Source organism: Nycticebus coucang, chromosome 13, assembly GCF_027406575.1.
Source record: "Nycticebus coucang isolate mNycCou1 chromosome 13, mNycCou1.pri, whole genome shotgun sequence".
Classification (NCBI taxonomy): domain Eukaryota; kingdom Metazoa; phylum Chordata; class Mammalia; order Primates; family Lorisidae; genus Nycticebus; species Nycticebus coucang.
Window position 1 is genome coordinate 61,624,501 of NC_069792.1, and position 25,371 is coordinate 61,649,871.

Below are 25,371 nucleotides of genomic sequence, written 5' to 3' on the forward strand. Positions count from 1 at the left end.
AAGTGAAAACCTGTCTTAAAAAGAAAACAAAAGCAAAAATCAAAAACCAAAAAACCCCCCAAAAGACAAAAAAGAAAAAAAAACAAAAAACAAAACCCCCAAAACCAGAGGCAAGATAGATTGATTGAAAATGGCAGGATAAGAAATGACATAACAAATACTACTCCCAAATAATTTGTGTTTTTAGTATGACAACAAGGCAAAATTAAATTAAAAGCAAAAGCATTAGTAGAGATAAGTAATAGAGACACTAAATAATAAAAGGTACATTCTCCGGAGAATATATACTGATATTGCATTCACCTAACAACCTGGCCTTGAAATGTGGTAGGTCAAGGATTAAAAAAAAAGCTTTAAATTTGATATTTGAATATTATTAAAATTATTAAAATTGTTTTGACAGCTATATATGAAACTCCTCACTAAACATGTAAGACTGTACATTATTTTGATGCACACATTTAATGTCTACAGATATTGACAATAACATGGTTGAACAGGAAATCTTGATGTATTTTGAACATCAGTATCATAAATCATTCTCTTTGATTCAATTACACTGTAATCGTTGATATACTTGAATTTATACCTACCTTTTTTTTGTTTGTTTTACCTTTGTAAGTTCTGTTTTTTGTTCCTCTTTCACCTCTCATGCCTGCTCTTTACTTTTTAGAGCCTTAAAGTAGCTGTTCCATACATTCTCTCCAGGTTTTACAGCTGCATTCACTGGGAAAGACAGGGTAGAGTGCTTACTTTATCTTACCTAGGAGTAAAGCCTGTTAACATTTTGGTGTACAACCTTTTAGAGACTCTTTCTGTGCACACAAACACACACTTTCATTTTTTTGTAACCTGAATTTTTTATTTATTGTTATGCCAGAAACATGTTTCCATGCCATTAATAGTTTTTCCAATGCTATTTTAATCACTGGCATGTATTCCATTGTATAACTACTCTGTGGTTTACTTAACCAGTCCCTTTTTGTTTGATACCTACATTTGTTATTTTCAGTTTTAACAAACACATTCATAGCTTAAATATTTGCACACACCTGTGTTTATTGCAGAATCAAAGTTCATGAGTATTTTAAGGTTTTGGGCACGTCCAAATTACTCTGTGAAATGTTTGTAACGGTACTTCCAAACACATTTTTTGTCCAGTGTTTTTTTTTTATTTTTATTTTTTCCATTCATCTGTCTTCTTCAGAGAAGGTAGCAATCACATTGTCATGACATGACTATGATTTGTACATTTTACTCTTTCACTTAATAGCAACTTGTTTAACCTGATATACATATAAAGAATTGGGAAAATCAAATTATTGCTTATTTCTTTAGATGTTTTCCAATATAATATTTCTTATTAACTGCTTCACTGTTATCACGTTTTAAATATTTTTATTTTTTAAAAAGGAAAACGTTTGGCAATATTTATTGTAATATAATTTGATATAAAGGCATCTAATTTCCTCTGGATAATCAAACCTTTCCGAACCCAAACCTGAGGCAGGCAGAGGTCAGCGTAGCCATGGTGGCTTGTGTCCTTTACTCCTGTGTCCGCCGCCTGCCCGCGGCCTTCCCGCCGCTGCCCCAGATCCCCACGCTAGCCGAGGCCCGACCGCTCAGCACTGTTCTGTGCCTCGCGGGGAGCCGGACAAGGCCCGGGGCTTCGCAGCCGTCCTTGGTGCTCGCGCAGGTTCCAGGTCAAGTTACACAGTTGTGCTGCCAGTACAGTGACTAGGGGGAATCAAGGACCGTGTTCTTGTCCAGTGTTATTTTTTATTGTTAAAAACATTATTTTTAAACTTTGATAGATAGAAAATGCTATCTCATGTATTTTTTTTTTTTTTTGCCAGTTGGTATTACCATTTTCATTTTATCACTGTGTTGTGTAGGAAAGATACTTTTTGTATTTTGTTAGCTATTCAATGTTCAGTAATTTTTAGTTGTTTCCTTTGGATTTTCTATATAATAATACTGTCATCTTTGTGAAATGCTCATACCTTTCTTTTCTCCCTTATTTAGTTGTCTAGAACTGTGACCATCTTAAATACTGATAAGGAGTATTTTTCAACTCATAGCTGTTTTACTTAGCTCCTATATTTATTGCCCTAAATTATTATCTAGTTGATAGATCTGATGAATGCTTTAATTCATGTTTTTATTAGACCTGTCTACAGCATTGACAATAAAGATTCCCTATTCTTAGCCTATTTTTTTTTTTTTTTTTTTTGCAGTTTTCCGCAGGGGCTGGGTTTGAAACCACCACCTCCAGCATATGGGGCCTGCGCCCTACCCCTTTGAGCCACAGGCGCCGCCCTATTCTTAGCCTATTAAATAAGTTTTTATGCTGGGCCCTGTGGCTCACGCCTGTAATCCTAGCACTCTGGGAAACCGAGGTGGGTGGATCACTTGAGTTCACTGAGTTCCAGACCTGCCTTAACTAGAGTGAGACCCCATCTCTAAAGATAGCTGGGTGTTGTGGCAGGTGCCTATAGTCTCAGCCATTCCGGAGGCTGAGGCAAGAGGATCATTTGAGCCCAAGAGTTCTAGGTTACTGTAAGCAATAATGCCAGGGCACTCAACTCCCCCAACCCCTGCAAAAGTTTTTATTTTCAAACAATTCCAGCCTTCCAGGAAAGGCAAGAACATTATAAAGAGCACATCATTTGAGCATTGTTTGTATGATGGAACTTAACACCTGAATCAGTTTTATGCCACAAACTTGACTTAAGATCTTCATGTAGTGTCATCAACCATGGGATTTCTGATTATTAGCAACTTTGGCTTTCCACATTCATCCTGACATCAGGATGAATCAATTGCAGATGGTGTTTCTTTGTAACTAAAATTATTTGATACATGCCATTTAAGAAGATCAGATAAATAGGATACAATCTTTTCCCAGTAGTATTTCATATTTTATTAGAGAAGATAAGTATACATATATAAGCAAATGATGAGTAGTAACATAAGCCCAAGAAAAGTGGTAGAGATAGTTCTCCTTAATATTGATGTGTAGGATGGGAGACATTGGAGAAGAGGATATAGGGAGGGGACAGTTATCCTAGGCCTGAACACGAAGGGAGAAAGAATGGACAAAAAGTATTTTAAACAAGAAGAAGAACATGATCAAAGTTTGAAAAAATTCAGTGTTTTCACCTAGTTCTGTAGGGACAGATGTATTTTTTGGAAGAGAGGGTTTTGTGGGAGGAGGAAGGCTAAATAAGAATTTCTAGGAGTACCGGAAGGGGCGGTTCTAGCCCTGAAGGCCCAGGAACTGCCCCCCCAGACAGCGCTTTTCCTTTTCCACGCTGCAGCCTAGGGAGGAAGGTTCCGGAAGACCCGCTAGCTATGCCGGTGGGAAGGTGGCTGAGTCTGCGTGTCCGTAGCTGGGCTCTTGGAGGGAGATGGGTGTTTCCTGACGTACATCAGTCAGCTGCCGGGAGACTGGAAGAACATGCTGCCAATTCAAAAACATTTAAAAATGGTCTGGCAAATACTGTGAGTTTTGAAGGTGTGTGAAGGTCATTGTGACAGATGTTTTCCAAAAACTTAACAGAAAATGGCAAGGAAAAAAGTAGAACCACCACTGCATATATTGAGCACATAGGTAGCTGCAGATGGATGTCCTTTAGCTGCGGTTTTTTTCAAATACTCCTTTGTTACCACAGAGGTGTGTCATGCAACATTATGGAAGAAAGAACGAAGACTGTTCATGAAGACAGATGAACAGAAGCAAATGATGAAAATGAATATTTTACTTGGTTTTACTAACTTCATAATAAATGATGTAGAAAATTAAAAAAAAAGAATTTCTAGAAAGGTTGACTAGTGACAGGGTGTTTTAGAACCATCTAATAGTACATCTTGTAGGTTCTTATACCCAGAGTGGCCTTCCTTTTTCATATGTTTATGTAGTAGACATGGATTTTTATTATGTTATTTAATAAATATACTCCGAAGGAGTATCTGAGTATGGAGTGATGAGCATTATTATCATAGATCTGTCTGACACTGTCTTGTAGCTTACTTAGAACCAAGTGAAGAGGGTTGCTAGATAAAGTGTATTTATTACATTCGTAAATTTCTATTACTTAGGCATTGCATTTTTTTGAGACAGAGCCTCAAGCTATCACCCTGGGTAAAGTGCTCTGGCGTCACAGCTCACAGCAACTTCCAACTCCTGGGCTTAAGCGATTCTATTGCCTCAGCCTCCCAAGTGGCTGGGACGCCACAATGCCTGGCTATATTTTGGTTGTAGTTGTCGTTGTTTGGCAGGCTGGATTCAAACCAGCCGGCTCTAGTGTATGTGTGGCTGGTGCCTTAGCCGTTTGAGCTACAGGCGCCACCAGGCATTGCATTTTTAATAAGGAATTATAGTCTATAGAAGTAATTCCTTAGGTATTTGATTCCTTTACTTTGGTCAATTGGCTTATTCATCTCAATCTCAATTTGTATGTCAGTTTTATAGTGTGAATCTAAGAGACTGTTAAAAAAATGAATGAAAAATCCATTAGAAGTATCTGTCAATAAAATACGTATTAATGCGTCTGTTACTTTGCATTTACATTTCTCTAGTGTTGTCTTTAATCTTGTTTTTAAGATAATAAAAACTTATGTACTCATAAGTGGTTTTATGAGTTCCCTACTGATGACAGATTTTTGAGAAATATGGAAACCAGTATTAGTCCTGCTTATTTGATTTCTCAGAAATATTTTTATTTTTAATATCTGTGTTGAGGAGTAATAATATGGGGTAATGTACAAAGGTTGAAAATTATAGTACTTAAGATTTCTTTTGTAAGTCTAATTTGTTAAGAATTATTTTAGCATGTACTCTTATAAAAGGGTATTTGTAACTTTAAATCTATTAATATTTTGTGTGGTAATTTTATAGCATATAATAATTAGTACTATAAAAACTGACAGTAGTTTCCATATAGGAGAAAACCTTAAACCTAAGTTGTATTACATTTCTTTTCCCTTTGCATCATTGGGAATGAATGAAGGAGCTTTGGAAATAGGTTATGGTTGAATAGATTTAAATAAACTTTCTCTCAGCAGGTTTTAGTGTAGATGTTAAGAATATTAGTTGCTGGCAAAAGTTGATTCTGTTTTGTCCAGTAAAATTCTAGTTTAGAAGAATATAAGCATATGGTTGTTTCATGAAATAGCTAAAATTTTAATTACCTTTTAAGTATAGTTTTTTTTGGTAGTGGGAATACATTGTCTTTTAAGTAGCTTTTTATAGTGGAAAAGATTTATTTTCTTTTTCTCCTCTCTTTTAAAATGCTTTTTATAATTAGTTTTACTTATATTTTTAATTAGATTCCTCAATGATGTATTTATGTACACATTTGTATAAGAAAAATAAGTGAGATTATTGAGCATTCTACGATAGTATTAAATGAAAACAAAATTTTTTGGAGATTTTAAGCAAGCTGTGGAGAAATAGAATGTTTGCTAGTTACTTTTCCACCCCATTTTGTGTTAGTTTTTGAAAATATTATTTATCTTTTTTAAAATTTCCCTGTGTTCTCATTCTGGTTTTATCTAATTTCTTTCCTTCCAAGTTTGTTTTTTCTTTTTTTCTATTTTCCTCACATTATTTTAAAACTTTTTTTTTTTTTTAACACATCCTTTCTACATTTTCTTACTCATTCATGTTCTCCCCTCTAGTCTGTTTCAGTATTACCTATTAGTTAGCGAATAGAGTTGTATTCTTTGTGATGGTCCTCTTTCTCCTCTTTTTCTTCCCCCTGGGCATAACTTTTGAATATTTTAATAGCTAAAGTAGGAAGAGATGATGGTACCTGGTTCAAAAAGAAGCTTAATGAAGCTTGTCTTCTAATATACTGTATAGCTAGCATCTGATAACATTGGCGCATTTTGGAAAATGTCTATAAAATAAGCAGAAATCAGACAAATTACTTGTAGTATAGGATAATCATTGCAAAGGATCTAGTATTATGTTATTAAAGAGATATAGTCTCTGTGGCTTCTCTTAGTACATGAACTCTTTATTATAGCACTTTTTGGTAATTGTTTTTGTTGGACTGGATCTGCTACTTATTACCTGTGTCACTTTGGCAAGACTTTTCACCAATCTTTGAGAATTATGCTAAATAATACCTACCTTTCACATATATTAAGTTTAAGAACATTTTAAGAAATAATTATTTATTAATGTATTTGTGGCTAATTAAATCCTTTTATCTATTTTATAGGTTACGTGCAGAGTCTGATCAGACGAGTTGTAAATAATGTAAACATTGTCATAAATAATCTCATACTAAAATATGTTGAAGATGATATTGTCCTTTCAGTCAATATCACTTCTGCAGAATGCTATACAGTGGATGAATTTTGGGATCGTGCATTCATGGATATTTCTGGTGAGTAAATGTCAAGAATAGTGTATATTTTTCTGTAATTGATTGTTTGGGTTGTTCCCAGATTTTTGTTAATACACACAATGCTGGATGAATATTTTTGTACCCCCTCCTCTTTCTCTCTCTCTCTATTTTCTAAAGAGATAGGGTTTGCTTTGTTGCACAGGCTAGCCTCAAAGTCCCAGTTTCAAGTGATCCTTCCATCTGAGCCTCTTGAGTAGTTGGGAATACAGATGTGTTCCGCTGTGCCTGCATCTGTATGTATCTTTTGATGCACATGTATAAGTGTTTTTTTTAGTGTATATACTTAGAGTGGGTTTGTTAGATATAGAAGGATATACAGATTTTTACATTTTCAAAATATTGCCCATTCAAGAATGCTTGTTAGGTAGACATCATTATTATCCCTAGTTTACTGAGTAGGTTGAGCATATTTCTGTAAGTAAATACTATAAGTATAATTCATTTTGTAAGTTTTTAAAAGATAGTTATGTTTAAGACATATTTAGTGTTTAAGAAAAAACATTTTCAAAGCTTAGTAAGTTCCTCTTTCATGAATAATAATTTTCTAAAATACCCTTGAAATATGAATGCTTTATGTTCTTACAGCATAGTGGGTGAGAACATAACACTCTTCAATAAGGTCATCAGCATGTGAGTTATAGCTCTGCTCTTTATAAACTTTATAACTGTAAACAAATTATTTACTCACACTGTGCCTCGATTTTCATAACTTTTAAACAGAATTATCAAATAAGGGATAGTATCTAAGTAATAGCATTTACTCAGAAATGACATTTTACCATAGAGAGAAGGAAGGAAACATGTAGAGGATTTTTTAAGAATGCTTTCATTTCTAGTCCTACTATTATAATTTTTTAATTGTGTGTGTGTATCTAACTTATCATACAATGTGTAAAGTTGAAACACTGGTAAATTCATATTTTTTTCAACTAACAAATTTGATCTGCTAATAAAAATTTTCAACTAACAAATTTGATCTACTAATAATACTTTACTGTTTAGACAGTGCATACTTTTTGGTTTTTACTTCTTAAAATCTTAAATGCAAATATAAAGAGAATATAAAAGGTTGAGTTAATTAGAAATTGCCAAGATATACTCAGAAATAGTATTATTATAGAGTGGTCTGAAGCATTTTTTTCTTGTTTTGTAGGTTCCATGTCAATAGCTCATGGGTAGCTACTAACAAAATAATTGGTTGTGTAGATTTGGACTTAATATTTACCTAGGAATTGCATATCAGTTAGAAATAAAATTACTCGTTAAAAGCTTTCTTTGGTAGTTTTATACTTTGTCACCAATGTTTTATTTTTATTTCTTTGAAAATAAACGTAGACTGTTATTGGCAATTTCTTCATTATCTTTTATTGTTATAACCACGATATTCACTAGAATGTTCTCTGATGATGGAAATGTTTTATATCTTTACGATCCAGCACTGTAGCCATTAACCACATGTGGCTATTGACCAACCGAAATGTGGCTAGTGCAACCAAGGCCTTAATTTTTTATTTTAATATAATTTTAATTAGTTTAAATATGATTTGAACTAGCCACATATTAGCAGAGATTTATTAGAGTAGCAGTGAGTTTTCTCATGTAAAATAAATGTTAAATGAATTGTTCTTTTTCAAAAGGTTATTTTAAATATAAATTTTTAAGAATTACATTTTGTTATTACCCAAAATAATTGTAGTGAAATTTTTCATTAATTTTTCTTAAATTTGTTGTTACATGCTATGCAATTTGGGGATAAGCTAAGTAGGCCTCTAATTCTTCATACATAAAATGGGGATAATTGTGCTATTTCATAAGATTATTGCAAGATTTGAATGATGTAATAAGTAAAGAGCTCCTTGTAAAGGGTCTGGTATTGTATATCAAATGGTCCATGAATCTTATTTGCTGATATTTTTACTAATATTTGTACTAATAAATATTAGTTGCCTTTCCCCTCTGTTTTTTCTTTTTAAATGATTTTCTTTTCTTTTCAGCAACTGATCTGGTACTGAGAAAGGTCATCAATTTTTCCGACTGTACAGTTTGTCTTGATAAACGGAATGCCAGTGGTAAAATAGAATTTTATCAGGATCCTTTATTGTACAAATGTTCCTTCAGAACTCGTCTTCATTTTACATATGATAACTTAAATTCCAAGATGCCATCTGTTATTAAGGTAGGTGTCTGTATTTCTTGTTGTTCAGTATCATGTTTCTGTTTTGTTTATTGGCTCTTGTGCATACTAATTATTATTAAGAAATTATGGAGAAATTAACCTTACAAATATATAAGCTACTTGTTTGTATAAAATGCTTTATTTATATTTATCATTTTAATATTACATTATTTACATGTATTTTTGTACTATGTTCTAATAGAGATCTTTTGTGGACAAGTTTTTTTTTTCCTGTAACTGTAATTTCCTTTTTAAATTATCCAGCTGTTTATTCATGTTTCTTTCTTCAAGTAGGCAGAGACAATCATTTAAAAAGTATATTTGTATCCACTGTGGACTGAATGTTAGTAAACTGTATTTCAATCTGTATAATTTGTTCAGTTTGAACGGGTAACTATAGTTATTTTCTCTTTCTTGGGCAACTATATAAGGCTTGATATGTTAACCTAATTATTTTTGTTTATTGGTTCAAGAACTTTTGACTTGTTTCAAAATTAATTAAAACTTAGAGTGTGGGAATTAGTCAGGACATGTCTTTTGATACGTATAAAAATTTATTCTCCAAGGCAGGATATATTGTTTTCAACATGTATAGTTAGTATCTAAGTCCTGTTGTCTTTTTTGAACAGTTTTCTGAACATTGTTTATCAGTGCCTTGGAAAAGGAATTCCTGTAGTGATTTCTGATCCTGTTAACTAAGATTTAATATGGAATAATTTTTTTTTGTTGAATTACTTGTCTCTGACTACCAAAGTTCTGTGATGGAAAAGCTCAATGTAGAGGAGTCTGAACACTGGTATTGACTATTGTGCCTATTTGAGTATGGCTGTATAAAAATTAGTTTTGTTTATATTATATTTTATTATAGCATATAACACTTTTCTATTTTCTATAGCCTCATTATACTTACATTTATATGTAAGCATAAAATCTACTTATCTTTTCTTGGTAGTACTCAGTCATCTGTGTTTTACTTTTTTCCCCACAGTATGTAAAGCAAATCGGTTTGTTTAAATTCTGTTACTTTTTTCTTCTATTTTTGAGTTAGCTTCTTTGGCAAAGATAAGCATGGAAAAGAATTAACTCAGTATTATTAATGTCTCTGTCTCAGAGAAATGGGTTTACTTTCTTTAGCCTTGGAGCTACTAGTAAGTTTGGGGAATGTGAAGGTAAATTCCAGATATATTGAAATGGAGTAATGGATGTATATAAACTTTACTGCATAAAATAATAGTACAATTTTGATTGTCCATTCTAAGATATGGCTAAATTAGAGGAAAGTAAAAATAAATGAAGTTGAAGAAAGACTTAGTATTGGCAGATAAGTAAATTTTTGTTCTCTAGATTGATTAGCCATGACATTTCATTGTAAAAAGTCCTTCATCTTCATCTTAAACAGGCTTGTTTACTCTGTTAATCACCAAATATGAGATTCATTGTCTTTTGCTCAAGTGAAATCAAGTTTTGAGTTTTTTTTTTTTTTAAACTAATACTACTATTGTAAGAATTTCTTTTCTTTTCTTTCTTCTTTTTAATTTTTGGAGACAGAGTCTCACAATGTTGCCCTGGTAGAGTGCTATGGCATCACAGCTCACAGCAACCTCAAACTTTTGGGCTTAAGCGATTTTCTTGCCTCAGTCTCCCAAGTAGCTGGGACTACAGGTGCCTGCCACAATGCCCAGCTGGTTTTTTTTTTTTTAGTTGTAGTTATCGTTGTTTGGCAGGCCCAGGCTGAATTCGAACCCAACAGCTCCGGTGTATGTGGCTGGCATCCTAGCTGCTGAGCTACAGGTGCCGAGCCTATTGTAAGATTTTCTTATATTCTTCTAAACCAAATATTTTTGGTTTAGACTTGTCATTCTTCCAACTCCTAGTCCTAGAAAGTATGTATTAAATACCTAGATGTAGTTGACCTCAGTCCTCACCTCAGAGACAGGAGGATTTTTTAGTATGTTCCAGATTATTTCCTAATTATTTTTCTAAATCTTTCACATGTTTGTTTAAGTGGCTCTTGAATTTATTTATTTATATTATGGGTAGCCCTTTTATTATTTTCAATTTTTTTTGTGTGAAACAACTATGTCTTAGAGATTATGATATTTATGAGATACAGGTCATATGGGTACATAATTCATTTAACATTTCTATTTTTGGAAACTGCAGTTTTTTAGAGGAAACGGAAACATTAAAATCTTATTACTGAGACATTATAATCTTTGACTGTATCTCTGATTAATTCCTTATGAGAGATCTCTACAATTGCAAATATTTTATTAATGGGTTTGAACTTTTTTTTTTTTTTGAGACAGAGTCTCACTATGTGGTCCTTGGTAGAGTGTTGTGGCATCACAGCTCACAGCAACCTCAAACTCTCGGACTTAAGCGATTCTCTTGCCTCAGCCTCCCAAGTAGATGGGACAACAGGCAAACAGGCACCTGCCACAATACCCAGCTATTTTTTTTTTTTTTTGTAGTTGTCATTGTTTGGCAGGCCTGGGCTGGGTTTGAACCCACCAGCCCCCATGTACGTGGCTGGTGCCCTAGCTGCTGAGCTATAGGCGCCAAGCCAATAGGTTTGAACTTTTTAAGGCCTGTGATCTGTATTACCAAATTGTTTCCAGAAAGATTTAACTCCCAGGAACATTAAGTGAAGGGGAGTGCCTGTATTCTACTCCTGTTATCCTTAAGTATAATCATATTTAAAAAAGTGCCAACTTGCTGAACAGTAAATAATATATAATTTTTTTTTTTTTTTTTTTGGTGGTTTTTGGCCGGGGCTGGGTTTGAACCCGCCACCTCTGTCATATGGGACCAGCGCCCTACTCCTTGAGCCACAGGCGCCGCCCCGATAATATATAATTTAATATTTATTGAATTAGATTTTTGAAAATATGTTTACTGGCCATTTGCTGGTTCTTTGAATTATCTGTTCTTGTTCTTTATCCATTTTATTGTTGAAGATTAATCTTTTCTTATTGATTTTTTAAAGAGTTCTAAAAAACGTGTGCACGTGTGTGTTTGTGTGTGTATATGTATCATATATATATATGATAGATTTTTACTTACTGGTTTTACTGACTGCTTATCATTGGTGCTATTGGTGTAATGCAATATTTAAAAGGATATGACAAATCTCAAATTAAGAAAACCTTGGTAGGTTTGCATACTCCTAACCTGCCCATTCACTAAGTCTGTACCCCATTTTCTTACCTCTTTATGGTTTAGTCGGTGCATGACTTTTAAGGTCAGTTTTAAGAAACTTGATCTTGGCCAGGCATGGTGGTTCATGCATGTAATCTCAGCATCTGGGAGGCCGGGTTGGGAGGACTGCTTGAGCTCAGGAGTTTGAGACCAACCTGAGCAAAAGCAAAATTCCATCTCTACCAAAAACAGAAAAATTAGCTGGGTGTTGGGGGGCACCTATAGTCCAAGCTACTTAGGAGGCTGAGGCAGGAGGATTGCTTGAATCCAGGAGTCTGAGGTTGCTCTGAGCTAGGATGTTGCCATTGCCCTCTAGCCTGGGCAACAGAATGAGACTGTGCTTTTTTTTTAAAAAAAAACCCAAAACAAACAAACAAAAAAACTTGGGCTCATATTTGAAATATGTATTTAACACCACTGTCCTGTATACAACTTTCTCTCCTTTTAAATACAGTTTTTGGTGCTTTGAGCCCTAAAATATGATTACCATTACTTTTTCATGGTTCATTTGACACTCAGATATATTAGTCAGAGTAAACCTTTTTAGAAATTTGACTTTACAGCTTAATTGGTTTTACTCCATATTTATGTAATAGCAGGAAATCATTACACTGAAGCTGTGTTTGTATTGTATTGATGTCTATTTTTCTTTTCTTTCTTTTTTTTTTTTTGGCAACTTTTGGCCACGGCTGGGTTTGAACCTGCCACCTCCGGTATATGGGGCTGGCGCTCAACACCTTTGAGCCCCTATTTTTCTGTGGAGAGCTTTGATTGCTATATATCTTATTTGCTAGTAATTAATTTTCTTTCTTATAATTGATATATGTTATGAATTTTATGTTGTTTAACTCTTAATTATAATTTATTCAAAAAATGTTTTGGAATGTATAGTTCACTTGAACGTTTTCTGTATTTTATAATAAACATTTTATTATTTCTGTACTCCATAGTTACAATATTAATCTTTTCCCCACTTAACATATGGTTTTAGGATATGTATCTATTCTTTTTGCTTAGTAAAGTTGGCAAGAACAATTAAAGTTTTACTAAAATGATGCTGTGGAATTTTTATTATTTTTGCTTTTGTCAGAGATCTTTCTATTTTTAAGGGGAGAATACCATCATACTCTGAATTTTATAGAGTGGGTATGTGGCTACATAACTTATTTTCCTTCTAGAATAGTTATCTGTAGATCTAAGGTGGATACATTTTTTATTATTAAGTCTATTCATTTTTATATCATTAGGGTTAATATAGTTTCTGTCTAAAGTTTATTGATCTTCATAGCAAAATTTATTTAATTACTAAGATTTTAGAGTAAATATTATTTTGACTTAGAAATATCTCGGGTATTTTATTTTAGGACTTTAAAATTTTTTCTACTTATCTTAAAAGAATTTCTCTTTAAATATGCTGTCTTTGATGTTTTTGTTTTTTCAAAACACAGATTCATACTTTGGTAGAGAGCTTAAAACTTTCTATCACAGATCAACAACTGCCTATGTTTCTACGTATACTGCAACTTGCAATTGCTCTTTACTATGGAGAAATTGGTAATTTTAAAGATGGAGAAACAGAAGACTCTATCTGTCACAAAAAAGACATGTTAGGAAACATTACAGGTAAGTATAACAAAAACTTTATTTTAAAAATATTGTTCTTATAAAGTGATTTTCCCACTGAGAAACTTTAAAAAACATAGCAGTTTGAGTTTTACAGTGTTCTGATGTGGTTGGTAATTTTTTTTTGTAAAGGCGCACTAAAAGTTCTTTAGCTAATTAATTGAATTTTTTCAGTACTATTAATTACTGAACTGTATGCTTCATTGAAGAATATGTGACATGGGAAAATAGAGGGAAATAAAATCTTAAGGGGGTAAAATTGGGGAGATAGTCATGTGAAAAGTTTAGTTGTGATGTATGGCAGAATGGTAGAATGCTTTATAAATAGATGTGAATGATCTGACATGAAAAGATGAAAGGAATGATTGGTTTTAACTTGGTTGGGCCTGAGATTTGGAAAGTTTTAAGATAATTAATTTCCATAGTGAGGACTCTATAAAGAGCATTTATAGGGAAAAATAATTTGTCTAAGAAATGGAGAAGATAAACAAATTGCCTAGAAGCACATGAAAAGATACTCAACATCAATATCTGTGGAAGGAGTGCAAATCAAAACCTTAGTGAGATACCATTTCACAGCCACTAGGATGACTGTAATCAAAAGACACCTAATAACAAGTGCTGGTGAAAATACGGAGAGATTTGAACCCATATATTTCTGTATTTTGTGTGAATGTAAATTGGATAGCCACTTTGGAAAACAATCTGGCAGTTCTTCAGAAACTTGAATGCATTTTGCCATGACTACATGATTTCACTGCTAGGTATATATCAAGAGAATTGATAACATGCATCCATATAAAAATTTGTGGCAGCAGTGTTTTTTTTTTTTTTATTAGGTAAAATCCCTCTTATAATTGTACCTTGCCCCCAAAAGGTGTGTAACACACCAAGACCCCACCTGCTCCCTCCTTCCCTCTCTGCTCTTCTTTCCCCCTTCCCTCCCTCCTCTCTCTCTCTGCTCTCCCCTTCCCCTACCCGCACTGTGTCATTAATTGTCCTCATATCAAAATCGAGTACATAGGATTCATGCTTCCCCATTCTTGTGATGCTTTACTAAGAATAATGTGTTCCACTTCCACTCAGGATAATACAAAGGATGTAAAGTCTCCCTTTTTTAAATGGCTGAATAGTATTCCATGATATACATATACCACAGCTTGTTAATCCATTCCTGGTTTGGGGGGCCTTTAGGCTGTTTCCACATTTTGATGATTGTAAATTGAGCTGCAATAAACAGTCTAGTGCAAGTGTCCTTATGATACAAGGATTTTTTTTCCTTCTGGGTAGATGCCCAGTAATGGGATTGCAGGATCAAATGGGAGGTCTAGGTTGAGTTCTTTGAGGTTTCTCCATACGTCTTTCCAAAAAGGTTGTATTAGTTTGCAGTCCCACCTGCAGTGTAAAAGTCTTCCTTTCTCTCCACATCCACGCCAGCATCTGCAGTTTTAAGATTTTGTGATATGGGCCATTCTTGCTGGTGTTAGATGATATCTCAGGGTGGTTTTGATTTGCATTTCTCTAATAATTAGGGATGATGAGCATTTTTTCATATGGTTTGTTAGCCATTCTTTTGTCTTCTTTAGAGAAGGTTCTATTCATGTCTCTTGCCCATTGATATATGGGATTGTTGGCTTTTTTCGTGTGGATTAATTTGAATTCTTTATAGATCCTAGTTATCAAGCTTTTGTCTGATTCAAAATATGCAAATATCCTTTCCCATTGTGTAGGTTGTCTGTTTACTTTGGTTGTTGTCTTCTTTGCTGTACAGAAGCTTTCAGTTTAATGAAGTTCCATTTGTTGTTGTTGCGATTGCCATGGCAGTCTTCTTCATAAAGTCTTTCCCCAGGCCAATATCTTCCAGTGTTTTTCCTATGCTTTCTTTGATGATTTTTATCGTTTCATACCTTAAATTTAAGTCCTTTATCCATCTTGAATCAATTTTTGTGAGTGGAGTAAAGGTGTGGGTCCAGTTTCAGTCTTTTACATGTGGATATCCATTTCTCTCAGCACTATTTATTGGATAGGGAGTCTTTCCCCCAATGTATGTTCTTGTTTGGTTTATCGAAGATTAGGTGGTTGTAAGATGTTAGTTTCATTTCCTGGTTTTCTATTCGATTCCAAATGTCTCTACTTTTGTGCCAATACCATGCAATCTTGACCACTATAGCTTTGTAGTACAGCCTTAAATCTGGTATGCTTATGCCCCCAGCTGTGTTTTTATTAGTAAGAACTGCCTTACCTATACAGGATTTTTTCTGGTTCCATACAAAATGCAGAATCATTTTTTCCAAATCTTGAAAGTACGATGTTGGTATTTTAATAGGCATGACATTGAATAGGTAAATTGCTTTGGTAAGTATAGACATTTTAACAATGTTGATTCTTCCCAGCCATGAGCATGGTATGTTCTTCCATTTGTTAATATCCTCTGCTATTTCCTTTCTTAAGGTTTCATAATTTTCTTTACAAAGGTCCCTCACCTCTTTTGTTAGATATATTCATAGGTATTTCATTTTCTTTTAAGCTATGGTGAAGAGAGTTGTGTCCTTAATTAGCCTCTCATCTTCCCTGTTATTGGCATATACAAAGGCTACCGACTTGTGGACATAGATTTTATATCCTGAGACATTACTGTATTTTTTGACAACTACCAGGAGTCTTGTGGTTGAGTCTGAGGGGTTCTGCAAGTATAAAAGATCATATTGTCAGCAAGAGTTTGACCTCCTCTGCTCCCATTTGGATTCCCTTTATTTCCTTGTCTTGCCTAATTGTATTGTGTTGCAGCCCCTATGGCCCTGGTCTCGATCGCTGCGGGAAGGAACCAGGCGTGATGCGGATTAGAAGTACAAGCTTGCAGGAGGCGGGCTAACTTTGATTGCAGGGTAGCCCTGAGCAACCTCTGCAGTAGCATTTTATTGAGACAGTACAAGACAGGTGAGGGCAGTATTAGACAATGAGTATGTGCCTAAGGATCGCCGAGGGCTTGAGCTATTTCTCTACAACGAGCACCTGCAGACGAATTGCCTGAGGGTCCACCCCCAGCCACAAATCATTTTGCTCAGAGGTTGTCTGGCTCTAGGTGTCCTCTGCATTTCCCCCCTCTAGTGAATTAAAGACATTTCTGGATAGGCAAGGGAGAAAATCTGTTGTTGGTTATTTCAGTTGTTCTCCTCACCCAGGAGCTTTCCCTTCCTGCTAAGTAAAAGAAACAAAAGGGCATACAAGTATAACAGAATTACACCAACGTAAATAATCCAGGTATAAGGGAAACTATTTTAGCCAAACTAGGCATAGGGGAAAACATGTTCCCTTTGTGCTAATCACCACCCAACTACGTGCTATGGGCTGAGCCATATGGCCCATGACGCTTCCATGGGAAGTATTAACCACCACCCGAAGTTATGTTATGTGGGGAAAGGGTTGTACTGAACTCAGACCCTTTCCGAAGAGCAGTATAACTTTAAGTAAAGATCAGGTGCCCAACTGAAACAGATATAAATCCAACAAGTGAATTTCTCTTACCTTAGCCAATACCAGTATAACCGTTACCTCGAAGCCTGCTGTTTGAGGTCTTTATAACCTTCAAAGGTTTAGAAGATGCATACTAAGCTTACCTTGGGCTTGTTATTCAGCCCAAAATAATGAAATCCTATATCAATCTTCCCACTCTGCATAGAAGCTCCAGCTGCCTCTTAGGGAAACAGGATGCTAACCGCTCTTAACTGCTTCTTGCTGATGATGGATGGTGATATGGGAGAGGCAGCTAGAGTTCCCACAGAGAGGATTGATCCAGGGTTTCTCTATTATGAAATTACGTAGGCTCCAAAAACCAGGGTCCTGTGAATAAAACAAAAGTTAGTGAAAACAAATTTATTAAGGTGCTGACAAGGTGTCCTGCTCGTATCGAAGCTTAATCCAGCAGGCTGGTAACCACTGCTTCTTTTGGTGTTCTGTAATAATATGGGCAAAACCTCGACCCCAGTGTAGTACATAACCAGGCTTCCACTCTGATATGTCAGGTTTTCTATAAAAAATAGGTTGTTGTAGGGTAGTGCCTGTAGCTCAAAGGGGTAGGGCGCAGGCCCCATATACTGGAGGTGGCAGGTTCAAACCTGGCCATGGCCAAAAACTGGAAAAAAAAATTAGGTTGTTGTATTGGAAAGGATGGTGAATGAATGAGAGATGTCCAATGGCATTCTGCAGCTGTCTGTCCGTTGTTGCTGAGATTCAGAAAATTGAGAGTGAAAAGAGGTCTAGTGAGCATGTATTTAGGACTATTATTCAAGGGAAGGAGATCCTCTCCCCTTCTTTGTTTATCTAACATATCTTTCAATGTTTTATGATGTCGCTTAATAAAGGCTTGTCCTTGAGAATTGTAAGGAATACCACGAGATGATTGAATATTCCAAAAAGGTAGGAAGGTATTTAATATGTGAGTAGAATAAGAAGGTGCATTATTAGTTTTAATAGATTTAGGGAGACCCATAATATTAAAGCACTCTAACAAATGCTGAATGACATGGTGAGTCCTTTCTCCCGGTAAAGTGGTAGCCCAAGAGAAATGAGAGAAAGTATCTATAAATGATGAATGCTTGGGAGGCTTCTGCTGATTATACACAGGAACAGAAAAAGCAAAATGTGGTTGGTCTTCAGGATGCAAGTATATGGTAAAAAAAAATCCTTTAAGTCAATAACATACAAACACCAATTGGAAGGAATCATAGAGAGTAAAGGAAGGCCTAATTGCAGGGGTTCCATGGGTATAATAGTTTCATTAACTTTGCAAAGGTCAGTGAGCATTCTCCAATTGCCTGATTTCCTTCTTATCACAAAAACAGGAGAATTCCGAGGGCTGGTAGAGGGCTCGATATGCCCTTGCTCCAATTGTTCCTGTACTACTAATTTGAAAGCATCCACTTGTTCCATAGTTAACAGCCACTGCTCCACCCACACTGGATTACTACTCTTCTAGGATAACCTGAGAGAATATTTCGGGGCAGAGTCCTCTATGCTAAATTTGACATTTGCAAGGAATTAACATGATGGGATGGTATGGTTATCACAGCATTCCATTGCTGGAGCAAATCACGACCCCATAGGTTAATAGCAATGTCGGTTATATTATTGTCAGATTTGAGCATTCTGCTTATCACAGACGTTTGCCAGAAAATATGGCTTGTGTTATCAGGCTCACCAGTATGTTTTTCCCTAGTACCTTGTAACTTAATGCTTGGTAGGAGTAGCAATTGAGCAATCTTTTGTCTGACCAAAATTTGAGTTGGTTGGTTTACCAAGTAATTACCATCAATAACACCTGTGTGGATGAACATTCCATGAGATGCTAATTCACTTTTCCTGAGCAATAGTCCCACAGTACCTGGGGGAAGAGGACCACACACTCCTGTTTTCAATTCTTTTGCTCCCATGCTGGGAAGCAAAACATTATCATATGCTGGTAAGTTCAAAGCAACACTGCCTGAGGTGGTGTGTAAAAGAGACTGAACAGAGTGAAGTTGCTGGTGAATGAGTAGATTCTCAGACTCGTATTTTTTACCTGCGAGCCCCGGGCTGGGCCCGCCTACTGGTTTTCCTGTGATAAAGGTGTTCCTTTTTTATCGAACTGAGAGCAGCACTCACTTGCCCAATGGGGTGCTTTCTTACACCTGGGACACAACCCAGGAGGTTTCCATTTGCTATAAGTCTTTTGGTCATTGTTTTTTCTATAGATCTTCCCTTTCCAACACTCTTTTCTCCTATGTCCCAATTTTCCGCAGTTATGACATCTAGTGTGGTATGGACTGACCCATTCTTTTAAAGTGGCAGCAAGTAAATTAGCCTTGTGGGATTTCGTGTCTGTATCAGTACATGCCTGTATATATTCCTCTAAAAGAGCATTTTGTGCTCTCAAAGGTGGCAAGGCCTTTTGACACTCAGGACTTAGCATTTGGAAAAGCATGTCTCTGAGCTGTGGCTGGGCATTGGCCTTATCGACTGCAGTTTTTAATTGGGCTAGAAAGTCGGTATAAGGTTCATTCCCTGACTGCATTATCTTAATAAAAGATTTAGCGATACCTCCAGGAGCCTGAACCTTTTCCCAGGCCCTAAGACAATACAACCTTGTCTGGAATACAGCTATGTCATCATACTGAAGTTGATTCGGAATCCCCAGCCACTGACCAGATCCACTGAGGTGTTCTGATGTTATAGGGACTCCTCTCTGCTGGATTTGGTGACTCATCAGGTCAGCCTCTTCCTTCTACCAGGTTTTGAACTGTAAATACTGTCCAGACTCAAGGACAGTTCTGGCTTTCATATCCCAGTCATAAGGAATGAGTCACTGTTCTTGTGTAAGCCCCTGTAACAGACCTCTAGAAAACAAGGATTGCATACCATACTGTGCTATGGCTTGTTTCAAATCTTTCAGAACCACAAAGGTAATCATATGGTGATCAAAACGTTGGCCCCCTTGAGGGTGTTGCGGATTGGGAGGAATAGCAGTGACTATAACCGGAAAAAGCCCCAAAGTGACTTCCTACTTAAAAGTCACAGTTTTATGCCCTTCTAACACAGCCTTCATAACAGAAGTCACAGGTGGATCATTTACATAGGGAGGTGCTGAGGGCAATATTGGGTGTTCTAAGTTGGTATTTTGACTGAGACTATGTACCCGATCTTCCAATTGTTTGATCTGAGCAGCCATAATGGCCACAGAGGTAATTCCTTGCTTATTTGTGTCTGTATCATATGCTCTTGATTCCCAGTTCTCCTTAGGTCCAGATACCCACTGAACCTCACTAGTCTCCTCACTTTCAAATTCTGCTTGAACATCACCTTCTTTTCCAATTCTTGCAACTCCCCAAACAGGAAGTTACCCATTGTTTTCTCTAAATGTCTTTGCTTATTTACCAAAGAGCTCACTTATTCCGAGTGAGTGTCTCTAGATTCTAGATTGGCCAGATATCCCACTTGCCCTGAGCGGAGTTTCCCTTTGTTTTTTTTTTTTTTTTTTTGGACACAGACCTCTTGTTTAATAGCTTTTGGTTTCTTTCATTATAGAATTGTTTCAACACTTTCTTTTTTTCCTTTTTGGCATACAGGACAGATGTTACACAGATGGAGAAACAGTTGTGGTTTTATGGTAACTTCTTTCCTAAGAACATTAGTTTTTTTTTTTTTTTATTAAATCATAACTGTATACAATGATATGATTATATCATACACTCACTTCATAAACCATTTGACACATTTTTATCACAGTGGTTAACATAGCCTTTCCAGCATTATCTCAGTTACTGTGCCAAAACATTTACATTCTACATTTACCAAGTTTCGCAAATACCCCTGTAATATGCACCACAGGTGTGATCCCACTGATTCCCCTCCCACTACCCACCCCCCCCTTTCCCACTTCCCCCTATTGTTAAGTTGTAGCTGGGTTATAGCTTTCATGTGAGAGTCCCAAATTAGTTTCATAGTAGGGCTGTGTACATTGGGTATTTTTTCTTCCATTCTTGGGATACTTTACGAAGAAGAATATGTTCCAGCTCCATCCATGTAAACATGAAAGAGGTAAAGTCTCCATCTTTCTTTAAGGCTGCATAGTATTCCATGGTATACATATACCACAATTTATTAATCCATTCGTGGATCGATGGGCACTTGGGCTTTTTCCATGACTTAGCTATTATGAATTGGGCTGCAATAAACATTCTGGTACAAATATCTTTGTTATGTTGTGATTTTTGGTCTTCTGGGTATATGCCCAGCAGAGGAATTACAGGATTGAATGGCAGATCTATTTTTAGATCTCTGAGTGTTCTCCATATATCTTTCCAAAAGGAATGTATTAATTTGCATTCCCACCAGCAGTGCAGAAGTGTTCCCTTTTCTCCGCATCCACGCCAACATCTCTGGTCTTGAGATTTTGTGATATAGGCTAGTCTCATTGGAGTTAGATGATATCTCAGAGTAGTTTTGATTTGCATTTCTCTGATGATTAAAGATGATGAGCATTTTTTCATATGTCTGAAGGCCGTGCGCCTGTCTTCTTCAGAGAAGTTTCTCTTCAAATCCCTTGCCCAGCCTGCGATGGGATCCCTTGTTTTTTTCTTGCTGATGCGTTTGAGTTCTCTGTGGATTCTGGTTATTAAACCTTTGTCAGAGTTATACCCTGCAAATATCTTCTCCCATTCTGAGGGCTGTCTGCTTGCTCTGCTTACTGTGTTCTTAGCTGTGCAGAAGCTTTTTAGTTTGATCAAGTCCCAGTAGTGTATTTTTGAAGCTGCTTCAATTGCCCGGGGGGTTCTCCTCATGAAATACTCACCCAGACCAATTTCTTCAAGGGTTTTCCCTGCATTCTCCTCTAGTATTTTTATAGTTTCATGTCTTAAGTTTAAATCTTTAATCCAATGAGAGTCTATCTTAGTTAATGGTGAAAGGTGTGGGTCCAATTTCAGTCTTCTGCAGGTTGCCAGCCAGTTCACCCAGCACCATTTGTTAAATAGGGAATCTTTTCCCCACTGAATGTTTTTAATTGGCTTGTCAAAAATCAAATAGCGGTAAGTAGCTGGATTCATCTCTTGGTTCTCTATTCTGTTCCAGATATCTACTTCTCTGTTTTTGTGCCAATACCATGCTGTTTTGATCACTATCGATTTGTAGTAAAGTCTGAGGTCTGGTAGTGTGATTCCTCCTGTTTTGTTTTTATTTCTGAGTAATGTCTTGGCTATTCGAGGTTTTTTCTGATTCCATATAAAACAAAGTAATGTTTTTTCAAGATCTTTAAAATATGACAGTGGAGCTTTAATAGGGAGTGCGTTGAAATTATATATTGCTTTGGGTAGTATGGACATTTTGATAATGTTGATTCTTCCTAGCCATGAGCATGGTATGTTTTTCCATTTGTTAACATTTTCAGCTATTTCTTTTCTTAGAGTTTCATAGTTCTCTTTATAGAGATCTTTCACGTCTTTTGTTAGGTAAATTCCCAAATATTTCATCTTCTTTGGCACTACTGTGAATGGGATAGAGTCCTTAACTGCTTTTTCAATTTGACTGTTGTTGGTGTATATAAAGGCTACCGATTTATGAATGTTGATTTTGTAACCTGAGACGCTGCTGTATTCCTTGATCACTTCTAGGAGTTTTGTAGTAGAGTCCCTAGTGTTTTCCAGATACACAATCATATCATCTGCGAAGAGCGAGAGTTTGATCTCTTCTGACCCTATATGGATACCCTTGATCGCCTTTTCTTCCCTAATTGCGGTGGCTAAAACTTCCATTACAATGTTGAAAAGCAATGGAGACAATGGGCAGCCTTGTCTGGTTCCTGATCTGAGTGGAAATGATTCCAATTTAACTCCATTCAATATGATATTGGCTGTGGGTTTGCTGTAGATAGCCTCTATCAGTTTAAGAAAAGTCCCTTCTAGACCAATTTTCTTGAGTGTTCTGATCATGAAGGGATGCTGGATATTATCAAAAGCTTTTTCTGCATCAATTGAGAGAATCATATGGTCTTTGTTTTTTAATTTGTTTATGTGCTGAATTACATTTATAGATTTACGTATATTGAACCAGCCTTGACACCCTGGGATAAAACCAACTTGGTCATGATGTATAATTTGTTTGATGTGTTGCTGGATTCTGTTTGTTAGGATCTTGTTGAATATTTTTGCATCTATATTCATTAGTGATATTGGTCTATAATTTTCTTTTCTTGTTGGGTCTTTTCCTGGTTTGGGGATCAGGGTGATGTTTGCTTCATAGAACGTGTTGGGCAGTCTTCCTTCTTTTTCTACATTTTGGAACAGGTTGAGTAATATAGGTACTAATTCCTCTTTAAAGGTTTGGTAGAATTCTGACGTGAAACCATCTGGTCCCGGGCTTTTCTTTTTAGGGAGGTTTTGTATAGTTGATGCTATTTCTGAACTTGATATGGGTCTGTTCAACATTTCCACTTGATTCTGGTTAAGTCTTGGAAGGTGGCGTGCTTCCAAGTATCGGTCTATTTCCTTCAGATTTTCATATTTCTGAGAATAAAGTTTCTTGTAATATTCATTAAGGATTTTTTGGATTTCTGATGAGTCTGTGGTTATTTCGTCTTTGTTGTTTCTGATTGATGATATTAGAGATTTTACTCTTTTTTTCCTGATTAGGTTGGCCAGAGGTTTATCTATTTTATTGACCTTTTCAAAAAACCAGCTTTTTGATTTATTGATCTGTTGTATTATTCTTTTGTTTTCAATTTCATTTAATTCTGCTCTAATTTTGGTTATTTCTTTTCTTCTACTGGGTTTGGGGTTGGAATGTTCTTCCTTTTCCAGTTGCGTGAGATGTCCCATTAAGTTGTTAACTTCCTCTCTTTCCGTTCTCTTGAGGAAGGCTTGCAGTGCTATAAATTTCCCTCTTAGAACTGCCTTTGCGGTGTCCCAGAGGTTCTGATAGTTTGTGTCTTCATTGTCGTTTTGTTCCAAAAAATTGGCGATTTCTTTCTTAATCTCATCTCTGACCCAGCTATCATTCAGCATAAGGTTATTTAACTTCCATGTTTTTGTATGGGTATGCAGATTCCTGTTGTTACTCAATTCAAGTTTTATTCCATGATGGTCCGAGAAGATGCATGGAATAATTTCTATTCCTTTAAATTTACTGAGGTTAGACTTGTGACCTAAAATGTGATCAATTTTGGAGTAAGTTCCGTGGGCTGATGAGAAGTATGTGTATTCAGTTTTGTTGGGATGAAATGTTCTGTAGATGTCTGCTAAATCTAAATATTGGATGGTTAGGTTTAAATCTAAGATTTCTTTGCTCAGCTTCTTTCTGGAGGATCGATCCAACACTGCCAAGGGAGTGTTGAAATCTCCAACGATTATGGAGCTGGAGGAAATCAAGTTACTCATGTCTGTTAGAGTTTCTCTTATAAATTGAGGTGCATTCTGGTTGGGTGCATAGATATTAATAATTGAGATCTCGTGATATTGAGTATTACCCTTAACAAATATGAAGTGACCATTCTTGTCCTTCCTTACTTTTGATGGTTTAAAGCCTACTGTATCTGCAAATAAAATTGCAACACCTGCTTTTTTCTGATTACCATTTGCCTGAAATATGGATGACCATCCTTTCACCCTGAGTCTGTATTTGTCTTTTAAGTTGAGATGTGACTCTTGTATGCAACAAATATCTGGCTTGAGTTTTTGTATCCAGTCAGCTAACCTATGCCTCTTTAGAGGACAGTTTAAGCCATTCACATTGATGGAGAGTATTGATAAGTCTGGTGGAATTTTGGGTATCGAGTTTTTCAAAGGTCCAGTGGACGTTTTTAATCCTTTCGCCAGTGTGGAAGTTGGAGTTTGATCCGAAGTTTCTGAGTGAGTTTACTTTTGTGGTATAGGATTGGGTTGGTCATTGTGGAGGATAGGTCTGAGAACATCCTGAAGAGCTGGTTTACTTATGGCAAATTTTTTCAACATATGAATGTCATTGAAGTATTTAATTTCTCCATCATAGATGAAACTCAGTTTAGCTGGATACAAGATCCTGGGTTGAAAGTTTTTTTGCTTTAGGAGATTAAAAGTTGATGACCACCCTCTTCTGGCTTGAAAAGTTTCAGCAGAGAGATCTGCAGTTATTCTAATGTTCTTACCTTTGTACGTTATAGTTTTCTTTCGCCGGACTGCTTTGAGAATCTTCTCTTTCATGTTAACTTTAGTGAAGCTAATTATGATATGTCTGGGAGATGGCTTATTGGGGTTGAATCGTGTTGGGGTTCTGAAGCTGTCTGCTATCTGAATTTCAGATTCTCTAGGCATGTCTGGAAAATTTTCTTTCATAATTTCATGTAGAAGGGCCTCTGTGCCCTTGGCAGCTACTTCATCGTTCTCCGAAATTCCTATAACCCTTATGTTGTTTTTTTTCGAATTATCTGAGAGTTCTCTGAGTGAGTGA

The 25,371-nt window shown here is 35.9% G+C and overlaps 1 protein-coding gene across 12 annotated transcripts in view; it reads left to right on the forward strand.

The window, feature by feature from the left end:
• The window catches only part of VPS13B (vacuolar protein sorting 13 homolog B), a 980,186-nt gene that overhangs the window by 50,612 nt on the left and 904,203 nt on the right, over positions 1–25,371 (forward strand). For all 12 annotated transcript variants that reach the window (XM_053558614.1, XM_053558617.1, XM_053558615.1 and 9 more), the window contains 3 exons: positions 6,231–6,398; positions 8,414–8,595; positions 13,245–13,419. In XM_053558614.1, coding sequence (XP_053414589.1) covers positions 6,231–6,398; positions 8,414–8,595; positions 13,245–13,419 — 525 coding nt within the window. The remainder of the gene's footprint in view (positions 1–6,230; positions 6,399–8,413; positions 8,596–13,244; positions 13,420–25,371) is intronic.